Genomic DNA, 23,598 nt, shown 5'->3' on the forward strand with positions numbered 1-23,598 from the left:
TTGGGGAGCTGCCAGCTCCTTAGCAAGGAGAATGGTGGAGCACCATCAAAACTTCAGGAAGTTACCGTGTAATGCAAGCATTAGCGTTACTTAATGCCAAGAATCAGTGGATCTTTGGGTACATTTAAAGTTTCAGTGACATTGACACTACCTTTTACGGACAATGAGTTCCTGGCTGCAAGCTTCCAGAAAGTCTGAACTAATATGTTAATGCATGATTTATTATTCAGCTAAGAAGTTGTATTCTGGGTGAAAGATTTTTATTCCTCTTTAAGGCCACAGTGTGTAATTATGCTAACTTGGGTCAGCTAGAGATTAACTGCTCTGTGCAAATACTCTGATCAGTTACAATTCAGAGTGATACCTTACTTTGCTCTTTTTTCTTTTTAAATTTGAAGCACAAACTTGCATTTGCAACAACTGACTCCTAATTTTTTTTTGTATCTAATCCCCATATGGTTTAAGCATGAAGAGCAGATCCTGACTAACTTTTTTGTGTGATTGTCTAACAGGATGGAGAAAAGCTTGAGCAGGTTCCGAGGATGGTTGCCCAGGAAACCTATGAAGTTGGACAAGGATACGTTACCGGATCTGGAGGACACAGACTGCTACACGGCTCCTTTCAGCCAGCAGAGGATTCATCAGTAAGTATTAGCCTCCAGTATCACAAACAGATTGTGTATGTTCCTGTCTTCAGTTCTTTTGCTGCTCTGGGAGCAATTTTCCAGGTACTGAGGACATCCGTGATTTGTAAAGACAACAGCAAAGTGGTTACTTTATACCTTGGGCAATCTCTCTGCCACCAAGAGGAAGATTATTTTTAAATTGCTGTTCGGCCCCATCCACCAGTCTTTTTGTTTTTCTTTATTGTACCAATGTCTTGGATGCAGTGACACCGCAGTTTTCAGGATTGATCATTTACACCCCATTGGATAACAGAGGGACTTTGGAAATACACGATTACAACTGACTTTAGCAATAGCATTTCAGAGAGGGAATTCCAGATCTCCACTTTGTGTGAAGAGCTACTTTGTGATTAATGCCTCTACATCCTATCTTTGTTTTGGGTTATAACCCTTTGTCCAGCCACCTTAACCGTGATATTTTGGATCTTTTGTTTTTCCTGTGAATGGTGCAGCATTGCTAACTGTAGCCTCAATGCTATAAGTTGAACATCTCACCAAGCCTTACTTTCAGCATGGAGATCCAGTACTTCAACTGGAGGTTTGTAATTACTCAGGTGAAGAAGCAGTCTCTGCCTTCACACACAAGAAAACCTTTTACAACATTTCGGACTTGCACTGATTTAGCAGCAAATAATGTTTTGCACCCAACAAGTGTCAGGTAGTAATCCTCTCCAACCCAAGAAACTAACCATCTCTCTTTGACATGCAATAGCATAACTTTTCCCAAATCCCCTCACCACCAACTTCAACGAGCCAGCGGGGCACATGCTAGTGAAGCTGGCTCGAATCTGGAAATTCTGTGACCTGAAACTGAACTCCTTCATCTGCAAAAGCCTGACATCTACAGGTAGGATGTGTGATGGTATACTCTCCACTTGCTGCACACTCTCAGGCTCCCACAATTCACAAGAAGCTCCACACCATCCAAGACAAAGCAACCCATTGGTACCACATCCAACACTTAATGTTCACTTTCTCTCTGCTCAGTAGCAGCAGTGAACGCCATGTAGAAGATGCACTGCAAAAACTAACCGAGGCTCTTTCCAAATGATTAAAGATACAGGAACACCACAAGCTGCAAGTTCCCCCTCCAAGCTACTCGCCGTTCTGACTTGGAAATATATCACCATTCCGTCACTGTCACTCGGTCAGAATCCTGGAACTGCCTCCTTAACAGTATGTTCAAGAGTGTGCTCACAGCAGTGCATTATAAGAAGGCAGCTCACCACCAGTTCTTGGACAACTGGAAAAATTACAAATGGAGTCTTGCCAATGTGACTCTTAACAGACACCAGTTTTTTTTTTGAAAAAAAAATAGCTGAGTGAACATTGAAGGAGTTGACAATTTTTGATATGCTTAATGACTTCCATCCTAAATCCGTGACCATCTCCACATTGACCTGTTGACGCGTACACCATTGGACTTACCCTTTTTGTCTTGTGTACTATCAGTAGGAAGCCATTCAACCAATTGTGCCTGCGCTGGTTCTATTAGAGTGCCATCCCCTGCCTTTTCCCCTCATCAATTTCTATCCAACTGTATCTTAACTGAATGCTTCTTGATGTATTTTGTTTTCTCATCAGGAAACACTTTAAATTGCTCGCAGTCAATGGTTAGAGTGAAACTTTCACTTAATTTTGCCCTGTGTGCTCACTCAGTGATTTGGGGAGGTTGAATGATGGGAGTTGAAGCCCTAGAATTGCTGGAGTAGAGGGTCACTTGCAGACCCAAATTGGGAGTAGTCCCGTGTCAGAACTTGAGTCTTCTCTCTGTCGACTTGACCAGCATGTTTGAGCCCCAGTGAAAGTAATTCTCTTGGCCAGTTCCTCATGTACATGATTCCACAGGAATGTCTGCTTCAGTCTTTCTTCCAAGTGTATCTCTTTTTCAGTTTGCAAAGTCACTTAAATACGAGACACAGGAACAGGAGTAGATCGTTTGGCCTGTTGAACCTGCTGCATCGTTCACTACAACTATGGCTGCTCATTTGGGCAGGAGCATGGTGTTGAAGCCATGCTCCATATTCCCTGAGAAACCAAAAATCTCTCCCATAGCCTTTAAATACATTCAACAATGGAGGATCCACAAATTTCCAGGGTAGGGAATTCCTGAAATGCTTAAGCATTTCGAAGGTGAGGAATTCTTCATCTTGATCCTTCATTGATCCCTTATACTCTGATTAGGTTTAGGATTAGAATGTACCCCTGCGTTTTTCAGCTTGCTCAGCCAGACGAAGCAATTGTTCAACATCTACCTGTCCAGGCCCTTCTAAATCTTGTGTTACTACACAATTGCTGCTTATCCTTCTAAACTTCAGAGAATTTATGGAGTCATTTTTGCAGGAGACCAGATGCTTTGAAGAATGGAAACTTCCTAATCGACAAGGTGAAGGACTAGGAAAGTATGGGAACACCAGAGAGGGAGTTGAGGATTAACAAATGTAAAGGCTAACAACAAGAGCTCTAAAGCATTGTTTTGCCAAGAAGCTCACCAAATAGGTAAGCCACTGAAACCCAAAGCAGGAGTAGGCCCTTCAGCCCTTTGACTATTCTGCCATTTAATATGATCATGACAAAATCTCTTTCTCAAAGCCATGTTCCATTTTGCTCACCGTACACCTTGCAGTCACTAATCTTGTTGGCGTTTGGGTGGGGTTGGAGAAGGAATCCTTCTTTTTGAGTATGCTCTGGCCCAGCCTTCTGTGTTAGTGAATTCCACACTGTGACCACCTGAACAAAAGAAATGTTTCTTCATCTCAGTCCGAAATAGCCTACGCCCATGTCTTGACACTGAGCCCTGGTCCTAGACTCCCCAACCTGGGGCAACACCCTCCCTGCAAGTAGTCTGTGTAATCCTCTGAAAAGTATAAAATTTCAAGTTTGATTCCCTTTCTCATCCTTTTTAAACTGGAGTGGATACAGGTCCAGTTGAGCCTCAATTAAACAATGTGATAGTTCTGCCAGCTCCAGTATTAGCCTAGTGAACATCTGCTGCACTCCCTTCACAGTAAGTATAACCTCTGTTTAGGTAGGGAGAGCCAAACTGCACAGTACTCCAGGTGTGGTCTTACTAAGACCCTTTATAACTTCAGTCTGATAATATTGAGATGAACAGTGTGAAAACAGACCCTAAGTCCAGCAAGTCCTTGCCGACCAGATATCCTTAATTAATCTAGTTCCATTTGCCAGCATTTGGCCCGTATCCCCCTCAACCCTTCCTTTTCATGTACACATCCAGATGCCTTCTAAATGTTGTAATTGTTCCAACCTCCTCCACTATGGAGTGGTAGCTCATTCCATACACACCACTGCATGAAAAAGTTGCCAATTAGGTCCCTTTTCAATCTTACTCCTTTTCACCTTAAACCTATGCCCTCTAGTTTTGGACTCCCCTACTTGGATTACACTTTGTCTAATTTACCCTATCCATTGCCCCTCATTATTGTATAAATCCCTAGAAGGCCACCTCTCAGCCTCTGACACTGTAGGGAAAATACCCCCAACCCTCTTCAGCCTCTCCCTATATCTCAACCCCCTCCAACCCTGGCAGCATCCTTGTAAATCTTTCTGGACCCTTTCAAGTTTCTCAAATCCATCCTTCCTATAACAGGGAGACCAGAATTGCATACAGTATTCCAAAAGTGGTCCAACCAATGTCCTGTACAGCTGCAACACTGCCTCCCAACTCCTATGGTCCAAGCACTGACTAATAAAGGCAAGCATCCAAAATGCCACCTTCATTATCTTGTCTACCTGTGACTCCACTTTTGAGGAGCTATGAAACTGCACTCCAAGGTCTGTTTATTTATCAATGCTCCCCAAGTGTACAAGTCCTGCCCTGATTTGCCTTTCCAAAATGCAGCACCTCAAATCTATCTAAATTTAAACTCTGACTGACAGTCCTTGGCCCATCTGATCAAGATCCCACTACTCTGAAGTAACCTTTTTGCTGTCTACTGCACCTCCAGTTTTGGTGTTGTCATGTCTTCCAAATTTATTCTGTTGCAGTGAAGGTGACTACAGCATTTTCCATCCTAAATACTTGCCTCATCTGTCTGTCTGCTTTTATTGCTAGGTGTATGAGGACACCCAGATCCCTTTTATACATCCACATTTCTTGTAATATCACTTTGTTAAATAATGCTTTTCACTGGTGTGAAACGCACAAAGGAGTTGAATTATGTGGTTATCCATGTCATTGCTGAATCTGCCACATGTTACCCACGCACTCAACTTGCCTGGATATCCCAGGATTCTCCTTCCATACTTCTTTCAACTTGCAATTCCACCAGATTTTGTCTTTAGATTTGAGAATGTTCCAGTGAATACTTAAGGTCCAAGCACTGATCCCTGTGGAACACCATATGTCTCTGTCTGCCACCTGGGGGAAAAATATCCTTTTATTTCTGCACACGCTCTTGTCGGTCTTGAACCAATTCTCAATGATGCCACTATGTTCCTCCCAATCTCACGTGCTTTTATTTTGCCTTTAGTTTCCTGTGTGACCATTATCAAAAGCTGCCTTGGAATCGAAATATGTTAATTCTCCACTATTATTCTGCCGGCTACTTTTTCCAAACACCCGAGGTAGATTAGCCTTTTTGTATGCATGATATTTACACAGGTGTCTAACTGCATCAAAGAAAAGAAGCAGCTCCACTTGAACACATAATGTGTCAATAATAGAAACATAACTTAGTCAGTAAGAATCCAATATCATATAGGAGTAATATAAAATGTTTGAATTTCAAATTTAGCTGGACCTGAAGGGAAAACAATGAATTGTTTGAACAAGCTTACAGAAAATGTGATTTAATAATTTTAAAACATTATTTAAACAGCTTTTAGTAAGTCTGTTTGATGCATCAGGATACTTTCTCAAACGTTAGTATGGAGACAGTGGCCTGTTGTGTTATACTTGATTGTATCTTGGGTGAAAGAGATATGCCATAGGAAAGATATTGTGAAACTTGGAAAGGGTGCAAAAACTTACCAGGATGTTGCCAGAGTCGGAGGGTTTGATCTGCAGGGAGAGGCTGAATAGGCTGGGGTTAGTTTCCCTGGAATGTCGGAGGCTGTGGAGTGATGTTTATAAAGTCATGAGCGTGAACAGGCTGAATATTTCCAGGGCAGGGCAGTCCAAAAGGGCAGAGTCTAGGGGGCAAGACATAAAAGTCCCTTCTTATGCAGAGGGTGGTGCATGTTTGAAATGAGCTGCATGAAGAAGTGGTGGAGGCTGGTACAATTACAACGTTTAAAAGGAGTTTGGAGGGATATGGGACTAGATTAATTTAGGATATCTGGTTGGCATGGATGAGTTGGATCTGAGAGTCTGTTTCCATGCTGTACATCCTGACTGTTATTTGCATTGTAACTTGTTTAGGAATGGGAACAAATGCTGGCCCAGCCAATGAAGCCCATATCAATTGAACGAAGAAAACAAAACTTGTGCCACTTATTCATTCATGTATTGTGGACTGGGCCAGCATGTCGCGTTGTGAGCAGCCGCCTCAAACTGCTGCAGTTCAGCGGCTCTCTATAATAGCCACTGTGCTGTTAGTCAGTGTTCTAGGATTTTGACTCTGGCCAGGAGGGGATGACCCCACAGTGTTTTGGGGTCAGTGAAACACACTTAGTGTGTTGGCTCAATGTAGGAAGCACGGCAAGCTTACCCAAATGGCACGGTGATAATGACCAGCTAATTCCTTTGCTGTATTGGTTGCTAATTCCTTTGCTGTATTGGTTGAGGGATTTTTGTTGGGACACCCCAGGAAGTGCTCCCCTGCCAGTGTGTCAAATAGAGGCTAAAGGACCTTTTTACGGTGTGAATGGGCAGGGCCTCCGTTTCACCAGGAGAACAAAATACTACAAATGCAGGAAATCTGAGATTTAAAAGCAAGAAACTCAAACCCTCAGTGGGTTTGGCAGCCTCTGGAGAGTGAAACATTAACCTTTTCTCCCCTGACATCTCATCTGATCTCATGCAGCCCGTTATTGAACACCTTTGTGGAGAAGATTGCAGCCCTAATGCTTCATAGTTGTTCCATGCTTTTCTAACATAATTTTGCTCTGCGCTTTAATGTCAGGATAGCATCTGCTCTGATTCACTTGGAAAGATTTATAGCTCAGCCTGTGCATTATTTGATCGATATCCATGTATGCTTGATTAGCAGTGTGACTTCCTGAATCAGCAAATATACTTTGCAATGGAAAACTTCAGCAGTTTATCTCTCCAGTTAATCAATGCAGAATTAATGTGTTTCTTCTCCCTCAATGCTGTTTTGCAGAGGAAAATGCAAATCACTGGAAAAGAACACCAACTAATTCAGCATGTACAAATCAAAAATGATTGATTTTATTTTGTAGTTCTCTTGTTCAATTCCACCACCTGTGGAATGCAAGGGTTAGAGTGAGTGGTTTCTCTGAACTTCACTCAGTAGTAATGCACAGTGGTGAAGAGGGTACTAATACAACTGAATCCATCAGGCTGGAAAAGAGGTGGTTTCTGTAATCTGACATTTATCAATTTCAGTAAAGATATGATTGCACAACCCTTCCTCCCTAGTGCTGCTGGTCACAATCTTTTAATTATTTCATGGCTCTGATTTGAGTGTGTCAGGAGTGATTGGTCCTGGACGCACATGGTTTTGTCATAGCATGGAACCAGGCTATTTGGCCCATCGCATCTGATTTGCCCTTTTTAATCCCATTCCCTTGTTCTCTTCCCAAAGCCCTCAACGCTTTGTTTCAGTTATATATCTGGATATCCTTTTTGAAAGTTGGCATCAAATCTGCTTTCACTCCCCTGAGCAGTGGTTTGAGGAGATAACAGCAAGCCTTTTGTAATTTGGACATATCTAAGACATGTGCAAATATTTTGCTCAAAATGCAGTTTGAAATCTTAGATTAAGGTGCATTTTGAAGGATGCCAATTTCTTGGCTGTTAGTTGTAGGGAGTAGGTGTTGCTCTGACTCACTTTACCCCAAAGGATTAACACATCTGTTGAGATTTGCTGATGTGCAGTCTCATCAACCAACTATTATACAGGCCACGCAGTACAGAAACAGGCCCTTCAACCCAACTCTTCCATGCCAACCAAGTATCCCAAACTCAACTAATCCTACTTATCAGCATTTGGCCCATATACTTCTAAAATCTTTCCTATTCACGCAGCTTTCCAAGTGTTTTTAAACATTGTAACTGTGCCTGCATTTACCACTTCCATTGGCAGATCATTCCACATATAAAAAACCACCTTTTGTCGCTCGGGTCCCTTTCTAAATCCTTCCCCTCTCTCCTTTAAAATTAAGCCCTCTAGTGTTGAATTCCCCTCCTCAAGGAAAAAGATCTTTTGCTAGTCACTTAATCTATGACCGTCATGATTTTATAAATCACTGTAAGGTGACCCCTCCACTTCCTACGCTCCCTTGGGTGGAGGGGGCGGTAGTCCCAGCTTATTTCCTTACCTCATACCCTCCATTCCCAGCAACATCCTGATTTAAATCTTTTTCCGAACCCTTTCCAATTTACTAACATCCTAACAATAGCCATGTGACCAGACCATATACTACCCCAGAATAGGTCTCAGCAATGTCCTGCAAAACCTCAACAGGACGTCCCAACTCCTTGACTCGGCAGCCTGAGCAATGAAGGCAAGTGTGCTAAACGCTGCCTTAATCGCCGCAGGAGATAGCAAGAACTGCAGTGGCTGGAGTCGGAGTTAACACCGTATGGAGCTGGAGGAACGCAGCAAGCCCTGCAGCATCCAAGGAACAGGAAAGTCGATGTTTCACCCAAAACAAAACATTGACTTTCCTGTTCTGCTGCCTGACCTGCTGTGTACCTCCAGCTCCAGATTGTATTGACCTTAACTGCCCTGCCTACCTGTGATGCAATTTTCAATGAACTATGTCTCTGAACCCCTAGGTGTCTATTTGATAGCACTCCCCAAGGCCCTACCATTAACTGTAGATCCTGCCTTTGTTTTACCAAATAGTTTGACCTGCCTCCATCACATTCTGAACTACCTAAAACTGGAATCAATTTTTAACTTCCAGTAAAGTCCAAAATACTGTTTAATATTCCTGTGCAAAACAAAACCTGGCTAGTTGCAAACTGCAGGAGTGCACATCTTCAAACGATTCTATTCCACCAGTTTAGTTTTGGGTAAATGTCAAGGGAATGGGAATTTTAGGAACCTGTTAATTGCCTGATGTACGCCCTGCAGCTGTTACAAACTGATACTCACATCCAGCATTTATAATGTAATGTGGTTGCAGTTAGCAAGATGTTAGTAATGTCTTTCACAAAACTGCCAGCTCAAAATTGCTGCAATGTTCAACATGAATGGAGGTAGAAATACTTCCTTATCTGTTCTAAATTCATTCTTTTTTTTTGTACTATGCCTCCCTAAATAAATGTTTCAAGACCATGTTTGAATCTCCAAACTTAGCCAACTGACTTAGCATTTCCCTGTCCAGGCCATTTTTATTTTATTATTCAGAGGCTGCTTTCTGCAATTTGTGATTGAGTATCAGGGTATCCCTACAATCTAGCATCCAACTTGTGATTGTAACCTGCTGCTCCCTTTGTAAATGTTTGTTTATTTTTTTCCCCCTCAGCTGCAGTTTTACCTTGGGTATCCGTGTCTTAAACATGTGCAGTAACCTTGACTGAGATCTTAGAATATTCAACAGCTCTCTCATCAGGGAAGCAAAATAAATGGGATGTGCTCCTTCTGAAACCATGTTGACCATGGCTGAGGTTAATTTTGATCCAGAAAGTCAAGTACATCCCTGTTGGCTAACTTCACTTTGCTAGCTGCTGATGAGACACTAAGATCTTTTGGGCTGATTGAAAATTTGCTGCAGACCGCAACTAAAAACGCACAAGTGGAAAAGCTCGATGGATTGGGCAGCCTTTGTGGAGTAAGAAACGGAATTGATGTTCCACACTTCTGAATCCCCCTGGCAGAACCTTGCAGCCTCACTGCTTTCTCTTCTCATCTGTTCTTTATCCCTTATTTCTAATCCAATCTGTGTTCATTGGTAACATCCTGTTGAGTGCCTGTACTTTAAAGATTCTGTCCCTAACTCCTTTCCCACAACAGTGTGTAAAGAATCACTTGCTGATGAGCTGCTGATGGAGTTTTTTTTAATGGAAATGGAATATTTAAAGCACTAGGTTTGGTTATAAAATCTTCTGTGGTGGCAGAGGTACTAACATTTCTTGTTAATCTGCCATCGCTTTTTGAGAGGATGGTGCTGAACTGCCTTCCTGAACCACTCTAGTCTGTCTTGTGAAGGTGATTCCTTATACTGTCCCAGGGCTTGACCAAGCAACAATGAACAAATAGTGTTTACATTTCACAAATTCAAGATAAAGTGGAACTTGAGCGAGGAATTTCCACTTGAATATGTGTAATGAATCCATTGCTAGTCATCTTCTGGGGAATTCATCCAGGAAATAAGCTTTTGGGTTCTTTTCTTCAATTCTTTTTAGTTGCTGGCCGGGCTTTTGGTCTGAGCATATTGAATTGCCTCTTCAGGGGTTTCTTAGTCTTTTTAAAAGCCAAACAAAATCAACTTTCCAAGAACAATGTTCTGATCGTTGACCACAAAATCCATTCCATGTAATTTCAGCTTCATTATAAACAACAAAGACACGTTCTTCAACAATGCAACAAGAAGCAGGATCCTGCACCACATTTTGCAAAGGGTCAAATATGAAGAGGGCAAGAACAAAATAGGTGAGTCTTGTTGCTTTATTCTGAGGAAATGTGTTGGTTACACGTTACCAATAGTAAAGCAGTTTAATGCTGTGTGGATGGTGCAACGGCAGCACAATACTTCAATATGAATTGCATTTATAAATTTGTCTTCGGCAATTCCTTCCTGACAAAATGTTTATTTTATTAACACATCTTGACTTCATTTATAATGGGATGTCTGAACTCTAGTGCCCCCACTGATGAAGGTGTAATTACAGTGTGACATGTTGGCATAGTTTCCACTTATAAATGGGTATGCATGAGTGTAATGCAAGTGTCAGTGATGTTTGACTTGAACTAGGGTAGAGTGCGGTCTGTTCACCCAAGGCTAATTAACACCAGGCCTATCGTCATCCATGAATGAAGCTTCCTCTTGATTTTGAAAGTGCAGAACCATTGTAGGATAAACTGGTAATTATTCAACTGGTCATCGGGTAGATGCCTATTAACACATGGTCAAAGTGCACTTAGGGGCTAGCTAAAATTGCGCCTTCAGTTTAAAAAAAGGGATTTTATATGCAGTGCCAGCTGGGGAGCTTTTTTGGTCCATCAAGCATGTGGTCAGGACCTTAACCCACCAGTTCCCAATAATATTGGCACAGGTTACCTAATGCACAAATACAGAACCTCTTGATTTGTCGGCACCTTGTTTCAAATGAGCATTTTTTTCAGTTGAATAAAGATGTGAGCCTTCGTCCAAGGCTATTTAACTGTTTGTCATAAGTTCTCAGTTGTTCTTGGCTCTGAGTGCAAGATTGCTGTTACCATGACCAGTCTCTGAATCTTGAAAATTTTGTTAAAATACTTCATGGAGTGAATATAAGAGGGGAGTCTGGGTCTCATGATTTTCGATTTACAGCTGAATGTCTTTAAATATTCAGCATGGTGTCGTCTAAAATGATACACTCCAGTTTCTGAATGTCCAGTGAACTAGGATGGATGCTCTTGGTTATTCTCCCACTGTATTACATGGGAGAATACTCACTAACAGCAGAAATAAGTTCAAGGGATCAGTGTATCTATATTCATTTAAATAGAACAGTGTCAGGGACACTAATAATTCTATAACAAACCTTAGTGAATCAGTTGTTGCCAAGTTTTTATATAGTTAATTTAAAAAGTTGCTTTACATAACTACATCCATTGTTTTCAGCTAATTACATAAATTTTTCTGCACCATCCACATTGAACCAGAGATGATGATGTGAAATAAGGAACATTTTATGCTTTAGAAAGTAATCTGAGTGTGTTATGAGCTGAAACAATGAGATTTTAACATCACTCCTATTAACTAGACAGCAACCAGCCAATAACTGAGTTGTTTTGTTTCATGAAGTTTATCTGTAGCTCGTTTGCTGTGGCAACTTCGACTGTGGGTTTTTTTGAGATACTAAATACAATGCAGAGAAATTCATTTTGGCCCAATGATCTCACTGGTATAATGGGTGCTGTTAGCAATGGCACTCCTGTGTAATGCAATATTAAAGATGGCCAACAGCATGCATCCCGACATTATTTATGGAACAGTCACTCCTATAATTGTATTCTAAGTTCTGTTGAATATTAAACCTGACCTTGAAGCCTATGTTCTGTCCGTTAACAGCCCTGACTTTTTTGATGTTTACCTTAAATATGTGTACGATAAACTCGAGCATAAGGAAAATCCACTGACAGTTCTAGACTAAGTGGAACACAAACACATGTATGACTGTAGGAGGCTTGAACATTGTAGTTTTCCATTCTGCAAATAAAGACATCCTTCTGATATAGAGTCTTTGGTTAATGAATCTTTTTAATTCCTTTCAAAAATCTGCTTCATTCTCATCACAAACATGGCACTGGCTCAAAAGCACATGTCACACTTATTAAAGAAATCTCCAATCTCCTTTAGTGGCCAGTGAATGTCCTTGAAGGTTTGCTATGAATGAGGAGAGGTTGTAGACGAAAGTGGTTGGTTCTTAACTCCAATGCTCAAATACTTCACTCCTGATTTAGAGTAAGAACTGCAGATGCTGGAGTGAGAGATAAGTGTGAGGCTGAAGGAACACTGCAGGCCTGGCAGCATCGGAGCAGCAGGAAAGTTGACATTTTGGGTCATTTCTGAAGAAGGGTCCTGACCCAAAATGTCACCTTTCCTGCTGCCTGGCGTGTGGTGTTCTTCTGGCTCCGTACAGTGTTCTCTCACTCCTGAGAGCGGTTTGATTCCTGAACCTTTCACTCACTGGTTTTGTGTGAGCCTTATCAAGTTTTAACTAATTCAAAACACAGTTCCCATCTGAGACTATGAAATAATAAAATGTGAGGCTGGATGAACCCAGCAGGCCAAGCAGCATCTCAGGAGCACAAAAGCTGACGTTTCGGTCCTAAACCCTTCATCAGAGAGGGGGATGGGGTGAGGGTCCTGGAATAAATAGGGAGAGGGGGAGGCGGACTGAAGATGGAGAGAAAAGAAGATAGGTGGAGAGAGTATAGGTAGGGAGGGGATAGGTCAGTCCAGGGAAGACTGACAGGTCAAGGAGGTGGGATGAGGTTAGTAGGTAGATGTGGGTGCGGCTTGGGGTGGGAGGAAGGGATGGGTGAAAGGAAGAACAAGTTGGGGAGGCAGAGACAGGTTGGACTGGTTTTGGGATGCAGTGGGGGGAGGGGACGAACTGGGCTGGTTTAGGGTTGCAGTGGGGGAAGGGGAGATTTTGAAACTGGTGAAGTCCACATTGATACCATTAGGCTGCAGGGTTCCCAGGCGGAATATGAGTTGCTGTTCCTGCAACCTTCGGGTGGCATCATTGTGGCAGTGCAGGAGGCCCATGATGGACATGTCATCAAGAAAATGGGAGGGGGAGTGGAAATGGTTTGCGACTGGGAGGTGCAGTTGTTTGTTGCGAACTGAGCGGAGGTGTTCTGCAAAGCGGTCCCCAAGCCTCCGCTTGGTTTCCCCAATGTAGAGGAAGCCACACCGGGTACAGTGGATGCAGTATACCACATTGGCAGACGTGCAGGTGAACCTCCTGCTTAATGTGGAATGTCATCTTGGGGCCTGGGATAGGGGTGAAGGAGGAGGTGTGGGGGCAAGTGTAGCATTTCCTGCTGTTGCAGGGGAAGGTGCCGGGTGTGGTGGGGTTGGAGGGCAGTGTGGAGTGAACAAGGGAATCACAGTGGTCTCTCCGGAAAGCAGACAGGGGTGGGGATGGAAAAATGTCTTGGGTGGTGGGGTCGGATTGTAGATGGCGGAAGTGTCGGAGGATGATGCATTGTATCCGGAGTTTGGTGGGGTGGTGTGTGAGAACGAGGGGGATCCACTTGGGGCGGTTGTGGCGGGGGCGGGGTGTGAGGGATGTGTTGCGGGAAATGCGGGAGACGCAGGACACCACACCCAGGACCTTCCCCCTGCAACAGCAGGAAATGCTACACTTGCCCCCACACCACCTCCCTCACCCCTATCCCAGGCCCCAAGATGACATTCCACATTAAGCAGAGGTTCACCTGCACGTCTGCCAATGTGGTATACTGCATCCACTGTACCCAGTGTGGCATCCTCTACATTGGGGAAACCAAGCGGAGGCTTGGGGACCGCTTTGCAGAACACCTCCGCTCAGTTCGCAACAAACAACTGCACCTCCTAGTCGCAAACCATTTCTACTCCCCCTCCCATTCTTTAGATGACATGTCCATCATGGGCCTCCTGCAGTGCCACAATGATGCCACCCGAAGGTTGCAGGAACAGCAACTCATGTTCCGCCTGGGAACCCTGCAGCCTAATGATATCAATGTGGACTTCACCAGTTTCAAAATCTCCCCATCCCCCACCGCATCCCTAAACCAGCCCAGCTCTTCCCCTCCACCCACTGCATCCCAAAACCAGTCCAACCTGTCTCTGCCTCCCCAACCTGTTCTTCCTCTCAGCCATCCCTTCCTCCCACCCCAAGCCGCACCCCCATCTACCTCCTAACCTCATCCCACCTCCTTGACCTGTCCGTCTTCCCTGGACTGACCTATCCCCTCCCTACCTCCCCACCTATACTCTCCTCTCCACCTATCTTCTTTTCTCTCCATCTTCGGTCCGCCTCTCCCCTATTTATTCCAGAACCCTCACCCCATCCCCCTCTCTGGGTCTAGGCCCGAAACGTCAGCTCTTGTGCTCCTGAGATGCTGCTTGGCCTGCTGTGTTCATCCAGCTTCACACTTTATTATCTTGGATTCTCCAGCATCTGCAGTTCCCACTATCTCCCATCTGAGACTGATCTTACATGCCCCAAATAAATTTAGAATTCGGCTGACTTGTAGAAGGTTTACTGTAATGGGGAATCTTCTTCAAAAAAAAGGAAATGGAGGCAGGGGATGGTGACTTTATTTACATTTAAACAGCTGTAAGTAATTTTAACACCAGTCAGGTGTCAAGTAGATTAATTTATTTCATTTTTAGCAGTCTTGAATATTCACTTTCCACAGGACTCAATCGTTTACTTGGAAACAGTACCTATGAGGCAGCATTCCCGCTTCATGAGGTAAATATAAGGTGTCTTGTGTTGTAAAATTACAAGTTTTATAGGTACACTCTGTCTAGTCCGGAAGCTGTGAAAATTAGGCCCGTCTGGTTTTCAGATAAGAAATCGCAATGTTCATTCAAACTGAAAGGTTTAATCCAGTGAATAGTGAATTTAGGAGAATCACCTGATATCATTGCAGAGTGCTTTCGGTTAATAGCCATGTCGCTGCTGAAATTAATTCACTTCTCGGGTGTTGGTTTTCATCGTTCTTTTATGCATCCTCCATCTCTACCTCTGTTAAGGTTGTAGTAATGAGATTTGGATCTAAAATGAATAGCAGTTAGCTTATGGAACACTTCAATACTGAGGACGTCTTACCCAGAGGCCTACAGACTCATCTAGTTGCATGTGATCTGACAGCACTAGCTCTTCGCACATGTTTTGCAGTCGCTCCCACAATAAAGGCACCGTTCCTTTTTTATAAGTGGAACCTGCTTAAAATCAATTTTTTTTTTCAAGTCTGCTTTTCTTTTGATTGTTAGTTTTGAGCAGCTAAATGAGAGGGTGTACTTTGCTTAACTGTACTAATCCTGCACTTCTGAGGTGCCAAATTAAATTTAAAAATTTGTTTTAGTTGTAATTTTATTCATAAGCCATGTTGCCTAAACTGAAATACTGCATTTAAAGTCTGGAACAGCCAATGAATTGCTGAACCTGATTTGACACTTCTTTCTTTTTAAAAAAAAAATGTGCATTTTTCAGGGAAGCCACAGAAGCAAAAATTCCATTAAGACTCATGGAGCAGTGAACCACCGTCACCTGCTGTTTGAGTGCTGGGCCTGGTGGGGGGTGTGGTACAAATATCAGCCACTCGACCTGATCAGGTAACCTCCTCTTCTTCTGCAATATTTGGCCAAGCAGTTGTTGTTATTGCATGAATGATCTAATGTGGTACGCACACGTGTGTACATGTACACACACCCCTTGGGTGTCTCAATTCATTTGGGGAAATGCACTGATATTCTAGCCCACCGAAGCTGGGGCCATCAAACTCCTCAATCTACCTCTCCAATAGACTTCCATAAAAATCCATTCTAAACACAAACATGAATTATCAATACAACCTGCTGACAGGTGGAGCCAAACAAGCAATCTCTAATGGACAGAGGAAAAAAAAATTGGGTAACACTATTCAATAGCATTAGTCTACAAGATTCAACTAGGTGCCTACTTTTGGCTCCTTCGAAGCCAAGAAAACATGCTGACCCTTCATCCGAGGCTGCACTGAGGATGTTACCAAGCACGGTAACGAAACGTCTACGGAACAACAAACCAGCTCAGTGAGCCAACCAACCTCCACACCTTTTTTCTAAGGTTTTTTTTACTAAGTTACGGGATGGTGTGGGTTAACATTATTTACTTGATTTCCTAGTCACTGGTTAGAGGCAACAACTAATACCAAAGGTGGGAGAGAATGGCTTGCTGTCTTTCACAATTTGTTTACTTCACTGCAGAGAGAGGGGGGACAAATGTTGTCTCTTGCAGTCTGGAACCTTCAGCCACTGTATTGTCCACGTGTTCAGGAGCCACATGCTGAGTTTAGTTATACTGATGACCGCGGTTTCCTAATGGGTTGTTCAATTGGCGTTTCATCCAGAGATTCTTGTTGCTGTTATGAGGCAAACAGCTCCCTCTGCTGCTTGAAAAGAGCAGTTTAAATGCTTCTCCATTCCATAACACACTCTCACTGCAACAAATCCTTTCATAGTCCTTTGCCGTCTTGCCCCAAGTTCGAAATAAAAGCACAAAAAGGCTCTTTTGGAAGAGCTATCCTGTTACTCCCAATCTGCACAATTTTTAGCCCTCATAAACCTGAAATATGTCTAATTCCCTTTTGATGGTTGCCATTGAAATTGTTTCAATAATCTTTCTCAGGTCATGTATTCTAGATCATTACTTGCTGCATTGCTTACTTGACTGGGGGAGGGGGAAGATCAACTTTTTTTTGCCGGTTATCTTAAACTTGTGTTCTGTTTATTGGCTCCACTATAACAGCTTCTCCAGGTCCGAAGGTGTCATACCCTTCATGATTTCAAACACCTTTGCATCCTTAACCTGCAGTGCTTTATTTGTGAACATCTCAATTTTTGTGGGGTCTCCCATGTAATTAAAGTCTGCCATCCTTGGTACCATTTTCAATAATCGTGTTACCCATTGCTTTATCCGTGTCACATCTTTAGCCAATCAGAGTTGGTTGCCCAAACAATCAGCATCGTTTCTTTGTGTAGTATAAATTATTGTGATGGCTTGAAACTTTAACACTACTACCTACATGCCGAAGAGTGCAAGATGAGAAACATCAACATGTCAGCATCAAAATCCCTGGATGTGATGCTCTCCCTTAGCCTCACTTAGGAGCCAGTTGGAACAATTCGGAGAAGCTGATGTTTTGCAGAATGAGGAAACCCAAGGCTAAACATAATTCTTTACAATGAGAACAGGTCATAAAGTCCCATCTGTAAGACAGTAAGCTGATCTGATCACATGACCTCTACCTTCTGGAAGGTTCGTAACAGCTTCTGATCCACCTTGTATCGATGTGACCAGAATCAGGATGACTGTCTGTTGATGCACTCGCATTTGTATAACTTTTATTTTAAAAATCATACTGACCTAGTGTGATTATACCACATTGAAACAGAAACATACCTTTTTTGGGCCCAACTCGTCCATGCCATCCAGTTATCCTAAATTAATCTACTCCCGTTTGCCAGCATTTGGCCTAAATCCTGCTCAACCCCTTCTATTCATGTACCCATCCAGATGTCATTTTAAATGTTGTAACTGTGCCAGCCTCCTCCACTCCCTCCAGGAGCTCATTTCATAAATGCACCATGTTATATCATTTTCTTCAACTATTTAAAAATGCTTGGTCTATCTATGGCCTAGAATTCTGATGAATTTTCAAGATTTTTTTGCTCTCTTATTCTGTCAGTAGCATTAGCATTGTCTTCAACAGCGACCAAAGTATAGACTGAGTCCCAGCAGCTTCTGATCAGCTTAATTCTTGGTGTAGTTGAGGGAGTCATTGTTCCTTTGGGTTTCAATGTTTCTCTCACTCCTTGCTGTAGTGAATTTACAAATGCCTCCCTGAATTCAGAAACCTCTACCTGTTCACTTAGCGATTTTAGTCTTGTGTTGAAAATTCCATCAAGAGGCAGTATCCCCTCATGTTTAACCAAATCTGTTTCCTTTCTTTGCAGACGCTACTTTGGTGAGAAGATTGGTCTATACTTTGCCTGGTTAGGTTGGTACACTGGAATGCTGTTCCCAGCTGCCATTGTTGGTTTGCTAGTGTTTTTGTATGGAGTTTTCACTCTGGATTATTGCCAAGTGAGGTAAGGGTGGGTATTACATTTGGGGATCTTTTTGATTTTTTGTTTGATTTGGACTTCAATGGAAATAAGTTGTTTGTTTTTCGAGTGTTACTGTTTTTAAAAAACAAGTGAATTTGGACTTTTTTTTTCCTTTGGAGTTGAGGACAACCACTGAGCATAGGCATTGACCATTCAAGCCATAAGGTTCTTGTTGGTCATTATTACATTCTGACTCAGGGAAAAGTCCCCCAATTTGTTTGCAGACGGGATAGCTCAAATACTTGAACCCCTGTGTGTTGACAAAAGGACTCCTTGTTATTTATCTCTTTAAAGACAGAGAGTACCATACTTGCAACTGAGTGTAGCACTCCATCACAGGTACCATCTTTTCTGAGATGTTCAGTCAAGGCCACATCTGCCCTCCAAGTGGGTACGAAAGGAGACCTTGTCACTATTTTGAAGATGGCTAGTTCTTCCTGGACTTATGACCAATGTTTTTCCATCAGAAAATGTCACACAAGTTGTGTAATTATGCTGTCTGTAGGAGCTTGCTGTTCATAAATTGGCTGCAATATTTCCCACATTCCAACTTTGACTCATTTCTTTATGAGGTATGTTATGGAGTTCTTTTGGGATCTCATGGGTACGTGAAAGGCATAACCTAAATACACTGCTAATCTCTAGATATTTGACATGAAAAGCAGGTGGAGGAACACGGCTTCTTTTGCAGGCTGTATAGTGTAATGAGCCACTGAACCTGAGGAAAAACTACTGCACACAGGCCATTCAACCCATTGTGTTTGCATTTGCCAAATAAAAACAAGCTACCTGTTCTATTCCTGGTTTCCAGAACCCAGTCCATACTATTGCAGGTTTCATGCCTCAAGTGTAGACATAGCTGCTCTTCCTAAATGGTTTCTGTCAGAACGGTGAATTCCAGACACCCACCACCCTCCTGGGTTTTTAAACGAGAAGGTTATACGCACGCTCTCGTGCTCTCGCTTTTGTGCCCGTATGTGTCGCCAGGCAATTAAAGCAAGGGGATGATATCGCCCTTTGCTGTTCACTCTATCCAAACCCCGCATTATTATGTAGACCTCTTGGCAACTCCCCCACCCCGACCTCCCCTATTCCAAGAAAAATTACTCCAGCCCATCCTAGCTTTCCTCGTGGCTGCAATTTTCAACTCCTGTCTACATTCTCTTGATTTCTGATGGATTTTATATTCTGCTGCCTTTTAATTCTTTCTATTTTCCTGGCTTGCTTAAGTGTCCAAGGTCCCTTTCTCAGCCTGCATGTGCTCTCAATCTTTGCATTGCAAATCTAATTTTGTTGCAAAATACACAAGACGAATAATTTGTATTGGTATTTTTCAAACTCTTAATGTTGATTCAGCTGAATGCTTATGTTGTCCAATAGACATTTGGGAAGGAGGATACAATTGCTAACCTGTTTCTGGCCATTCTTGTTCTATTAATTTCATCTTTAAAGCATCTTTATTATAAATGAGAAATATAGGATCTCAACATTTCATTAGATTTCAGAATTTTGCCTCTGTTCATGTCCCTTCTCTGGAATAACCTCACATTTGCGTTGTTTTGGTCAGTTTCAAATGTTCCTTGCTGTGAAAGTGTGTTGCAGGTGTTCAGACTTGATCAGGAAAGACAGTGATAATTGGCAGCGTGGCCTCGTTATGAAATAAGTGAAGCCTGATTACATCAGCAAGATCACTTTGCCTGTCTGACTGCTATGCAGGGCAAAAGCAATTCTCACGAGGTTTAATCACGATTTGTAAACACGTGTTTCCTTAATACAAGAGTGAAAAGGAAACACACTTCACCTATTACTATGCAACTTGAACTACACCCTCTTAAATCCTCCAATGCAGACACACACCACAAAGGCATGCCTATGATGCACCTTTTTTATTTGTATTTTCACTCTTACAAGGAGAAGTGTGTGTGTGAGAGAGAGACCTTTTCTGTTTGTTGGATCTGGAGTTCACTGGCTTCTCCTCATAAAGATTTGTAGCAGACTGTCATCTGGCAAACTTTCACAACTCAAACACTCCTGTCCCACTTAATGTATCAATCTCACTGCTCCAACAGTAACATTGTCTTGCATGGTGAAAAGTGTACACCATTTGATTTTGTGCAACTCCTCAGACCAGCCTGATATTTCAGATTGTATAGCAATGACTGACTTCCATTTTATTATAGTCCAGAAAGGAAAATTGTGTGGACCACTTTCCATACCATGGATGGAGGCCATTTGACCTACATTCCTGTACTAGCCCTGAATAATTTAGCCAATTTAGTTGTATCTGCTTCCAATGCCATTTGCAGGCAGTGTGCTCAAAATCATCATAACATGCAGACTTCTCTCTTTTTTTCCATCTTTTGCCAATCACCTTTTTTAAATATTGTCCTGTAGTTACTGGCCTACTTGCCATGGGAAACAGCATCTTCCTTTCTCTTCTCTGCCTTTAAACCCTTCAGGATATTGAACAGCTTGATCAAATCCACCCTTGACTTTCCTCACTCAAGGGACAACGTCCCTGGCTCCTCTAAATCTTGTGTATTGCCTCAGTGCCTGATGAAGAGTCCAGGCCCGAAACATCAGCTTTTGTGCTCCTAAGCTGCTGCTTGGCCTGCTGTGTTCATCCAGCTCCACACTTTAGTTATATGATTTCACTGTCTCTTCTTTCCTCTGTCTAGTAAAGAAATCTGCCAAGCAACAGAAATAATTATGTGTCCACTCTGTGACCAGCATTGCCGCTATATGCGGTTATCGTACAGCTGTGTGTATGCCAAGGTAAGACATCAAATTCTGTTAAATCATGACACTCAATAGTTGTTGACAAATAGTTGTGTAGATTCACCGCTTCTGAGATGTTTTGATCCTGTTTACTCTCAATAACTACCTATCAATTGTAACAAAGTCCGACCCAGGTGTATAACATGCAGGGTATTAAACTTCCTCTGCCTATTGAGTATTGCTGGGAAAGTGTGTGATTTTTTTTTAAATCACTTACTGAGACAATTTATGTAAATAGGAGCAAGTGGTTTTTTTACTGTAGGAGAGGGGAGTACTGATTTAGTTAACAAATGAACTCTAGTAGAGAAGTTGCTGTAGTGAATGTAATGTTGATAACAGACTTGTTAATTCGAGCGAGGGCTGTAGTGTCTCTGGACTAGTAATCCAGCCAATCAGCCCAATGTCCTGGGAACGGGTTTGAATCCCATGCTGTCAGATAGTGAAATCTAAGTGTTTTTTTGAAGGAAAAAAAAAAATCTGTAATTGAAAACTAGTTGAAGTGCATCCATTTGTTTGTTGTAAAAACCCGTCTGGTTCACTGACGCCCCTTTTTAGGGAAGGGAATCTGCTGTCCTTACCTGGTCCGAATTACATGCGACTCCCTCTGAAGTGGTCCTGGCAAGCCACTCCAATGAAGAGCAATTGATGGGAAAGAAATGTTGCACCAGCCAGTGATGCCCATGTCCCACGAATGAATAAAATGATTAAAACAAAGTTTGTCTTGTATGCCTGCCTGGCTCAACATTTGAGTCCGGGCATTGTCCCGAGGCATTGGTCAGAAAATGGCTGTTGAGTGGACAGGAGCACTGCCTGACTGAGGAGGAATTAACGTGCCCACCAATCAGCACTCCTCTTCTTAGACAGTGTAAATGTTTGTTTTCCTTTACTCTGATTACTCTTACTCTTGTGAATCCATTCACAGGTGACTCATCTCTTTGACAATGGAGCCACTGTATTCTTTGCTGTTTTTATGGCCGTATGGGGTAAGTGTCCTATTATTTACATTGAAATTATGGGCGAGGAATCAAAACTGGAGTGGGTGAGGAGTAGCAAATCAATCTGATTTTGCTCGCGCTCTCTCTCGCGCTCTCCCTGTGCTCTTCACCATTAATTGCTTGATCTGTGATTGATTGATTGAGACTACTGCAAACTTTTTATATTCCAGCATCGTTTAAGGGAAATCTGATGCTTGAGAAAATTAACCTCCCCATCGACTATACTCTCAAATTCTAATTATATCAGATATAAGCTATTCATACACAGCCAAACTTACCCAACAATATGTTTTGAGTTGAATCTCCAATTTTAATTAGCCTACTTTCTTTGCGAGAGGTTTTATCATTTCACATATTCACTGTCATACAGTGTTCTAGTTGGGTGTAGATAATGATGAATACTCTGTACAGCACAAACTTTCTTCACTGTGCTCATCAAGATAATTTTTCAAGAATATCAATTGTTAATCCTGATTTTAATTGCTTTCTCCTTGGCCATGCCTCTTCCAATCACTCAGCGGCATCCTGTCACACAGTATAACTGTTGATTTTGCTTCTTGAATTGGTATTCTTGCGAATTGTCCTGATGGGTACATCATGAAAAGCTTTGTCAAAGTGATTGTCCTTTTTCCTCCCCCCCCCCCCCCCCCCAACAGTCTTCACCTTCAGTATTGGGACAAACAGCTGCTTAAAGTTTTTTTTAAACTTTTTTTGTTAATTTTGTTGCTTTTTTTTTTTTGAAAAGGCTTGCCTGGTCTAAGTCAGAAGTCACACAACACCAGGTTGGAGGCCAACAGGTTTATTTGAAATCTCAAACTTTCAGAGCACAACCCTGTGAAATAAGTCATGTGACTTTGGATTTTTGTCCACCCTGCCCTGTTCCATGGCCAGCATCTCTCACTCAAGCTTACTGCACTGCTGCAGTGACACTGAATGTAAACTGGAAGAACAGCACCTTCTTTTTTATTTTCTGCCTGGGGACCCTGTAGCCTTCTCAACTCTGTTTTAGAATTCAAGCTGTAAAGTTATTGAACTCTGTCCTAACCTTCACCACGCCGCGCCCCCCCCCCCCCCCCCCCCCGCTGCCACATGAGAACTCCATTTCCAACCCACCCCTCTCTTTGTCGGGATTGCTCACTTTGACTCCCTGCTTCCCGTCGACCTACTACACCCAGCACCTTCCCTGCAACCATTGAAGGTGCTGCACCTGCCCCTACACCTTGCCCTCACCTCTATCCAAATCCAACAGGGATTCGTCTGTACCTCTTCCAACGTGGCCTACCGTAGTTGTTACTTGACTTCGCTGAGACCAAGCACAGACGTGGTGACTATTTTGTGTGGGCTTTTTCTTTTTTTTAAGAAGCAGCTGCGCTCCGTACGCCTCTAATCAACAACACCTTCTGGTTGCCAACCACTTGCATTCCCCATCTCACTTTCTGGGTTGATGTGCCCATCCCAGGCTGCCTCCA

General features: G+C 42.6%; 1 protein-coding gene across 10 annotated transcripts in view; it reads left to right on the top strand.

Moving 5' to 3' along the window:
- Positions 1–23,598, top strand: part of LOC125460802 (anoctamin-4) — a 216,386-nt gene that overhangs the window by 127,279 nt on the left and 65,509 nt on the right. For all 10 annotated transcript variants that reach the window (XM_048548780.2, XM_048548779.2, XM_048548778.2 and 7 more), the window contains 7 exons: positions 513–644; positions 10,329–10,435; positions 14,903–14,958; positions 15,703–15,824; positions 18,204–18,338; positions 21,035–21,131; positions 22,057–22,117. In XM_048548780.2, coding sequence (XP_048404737.1) covers positions 513–644; positions 10,329–10,435; positions 14,903–14,958; positions 15,703–15,824; positions 18,204–18,338; positions 21,035–21,131; positions 22,057–22,117 — 710 coding nt within the window. The remainder of the gene's footprint in view (positions 1–512; positions 645–10,328; positions 10,436–14,902; positions 14,959–15,702; positions 15,825–18,203; positions 18,339–21,034; positions 21,132–22,056; positions 22,118–23,598) is intronic.

The sequence above is a fragment of the Stegostoma tigrinum genome, chromosome 18 (assembly GCF_030684315.1).
Source record: "Stegostoma tigrinum isolate sSteTig4 chromosome 18, sSteTig4.hap1, whole genome shotgun sequence".
NCBI lineage: Eukaryota > Metazoa > Chordata > Chondrichthyes > Orectolobiformes > Stegostomatidae > Stegostoma > Stegostoma tigrinum.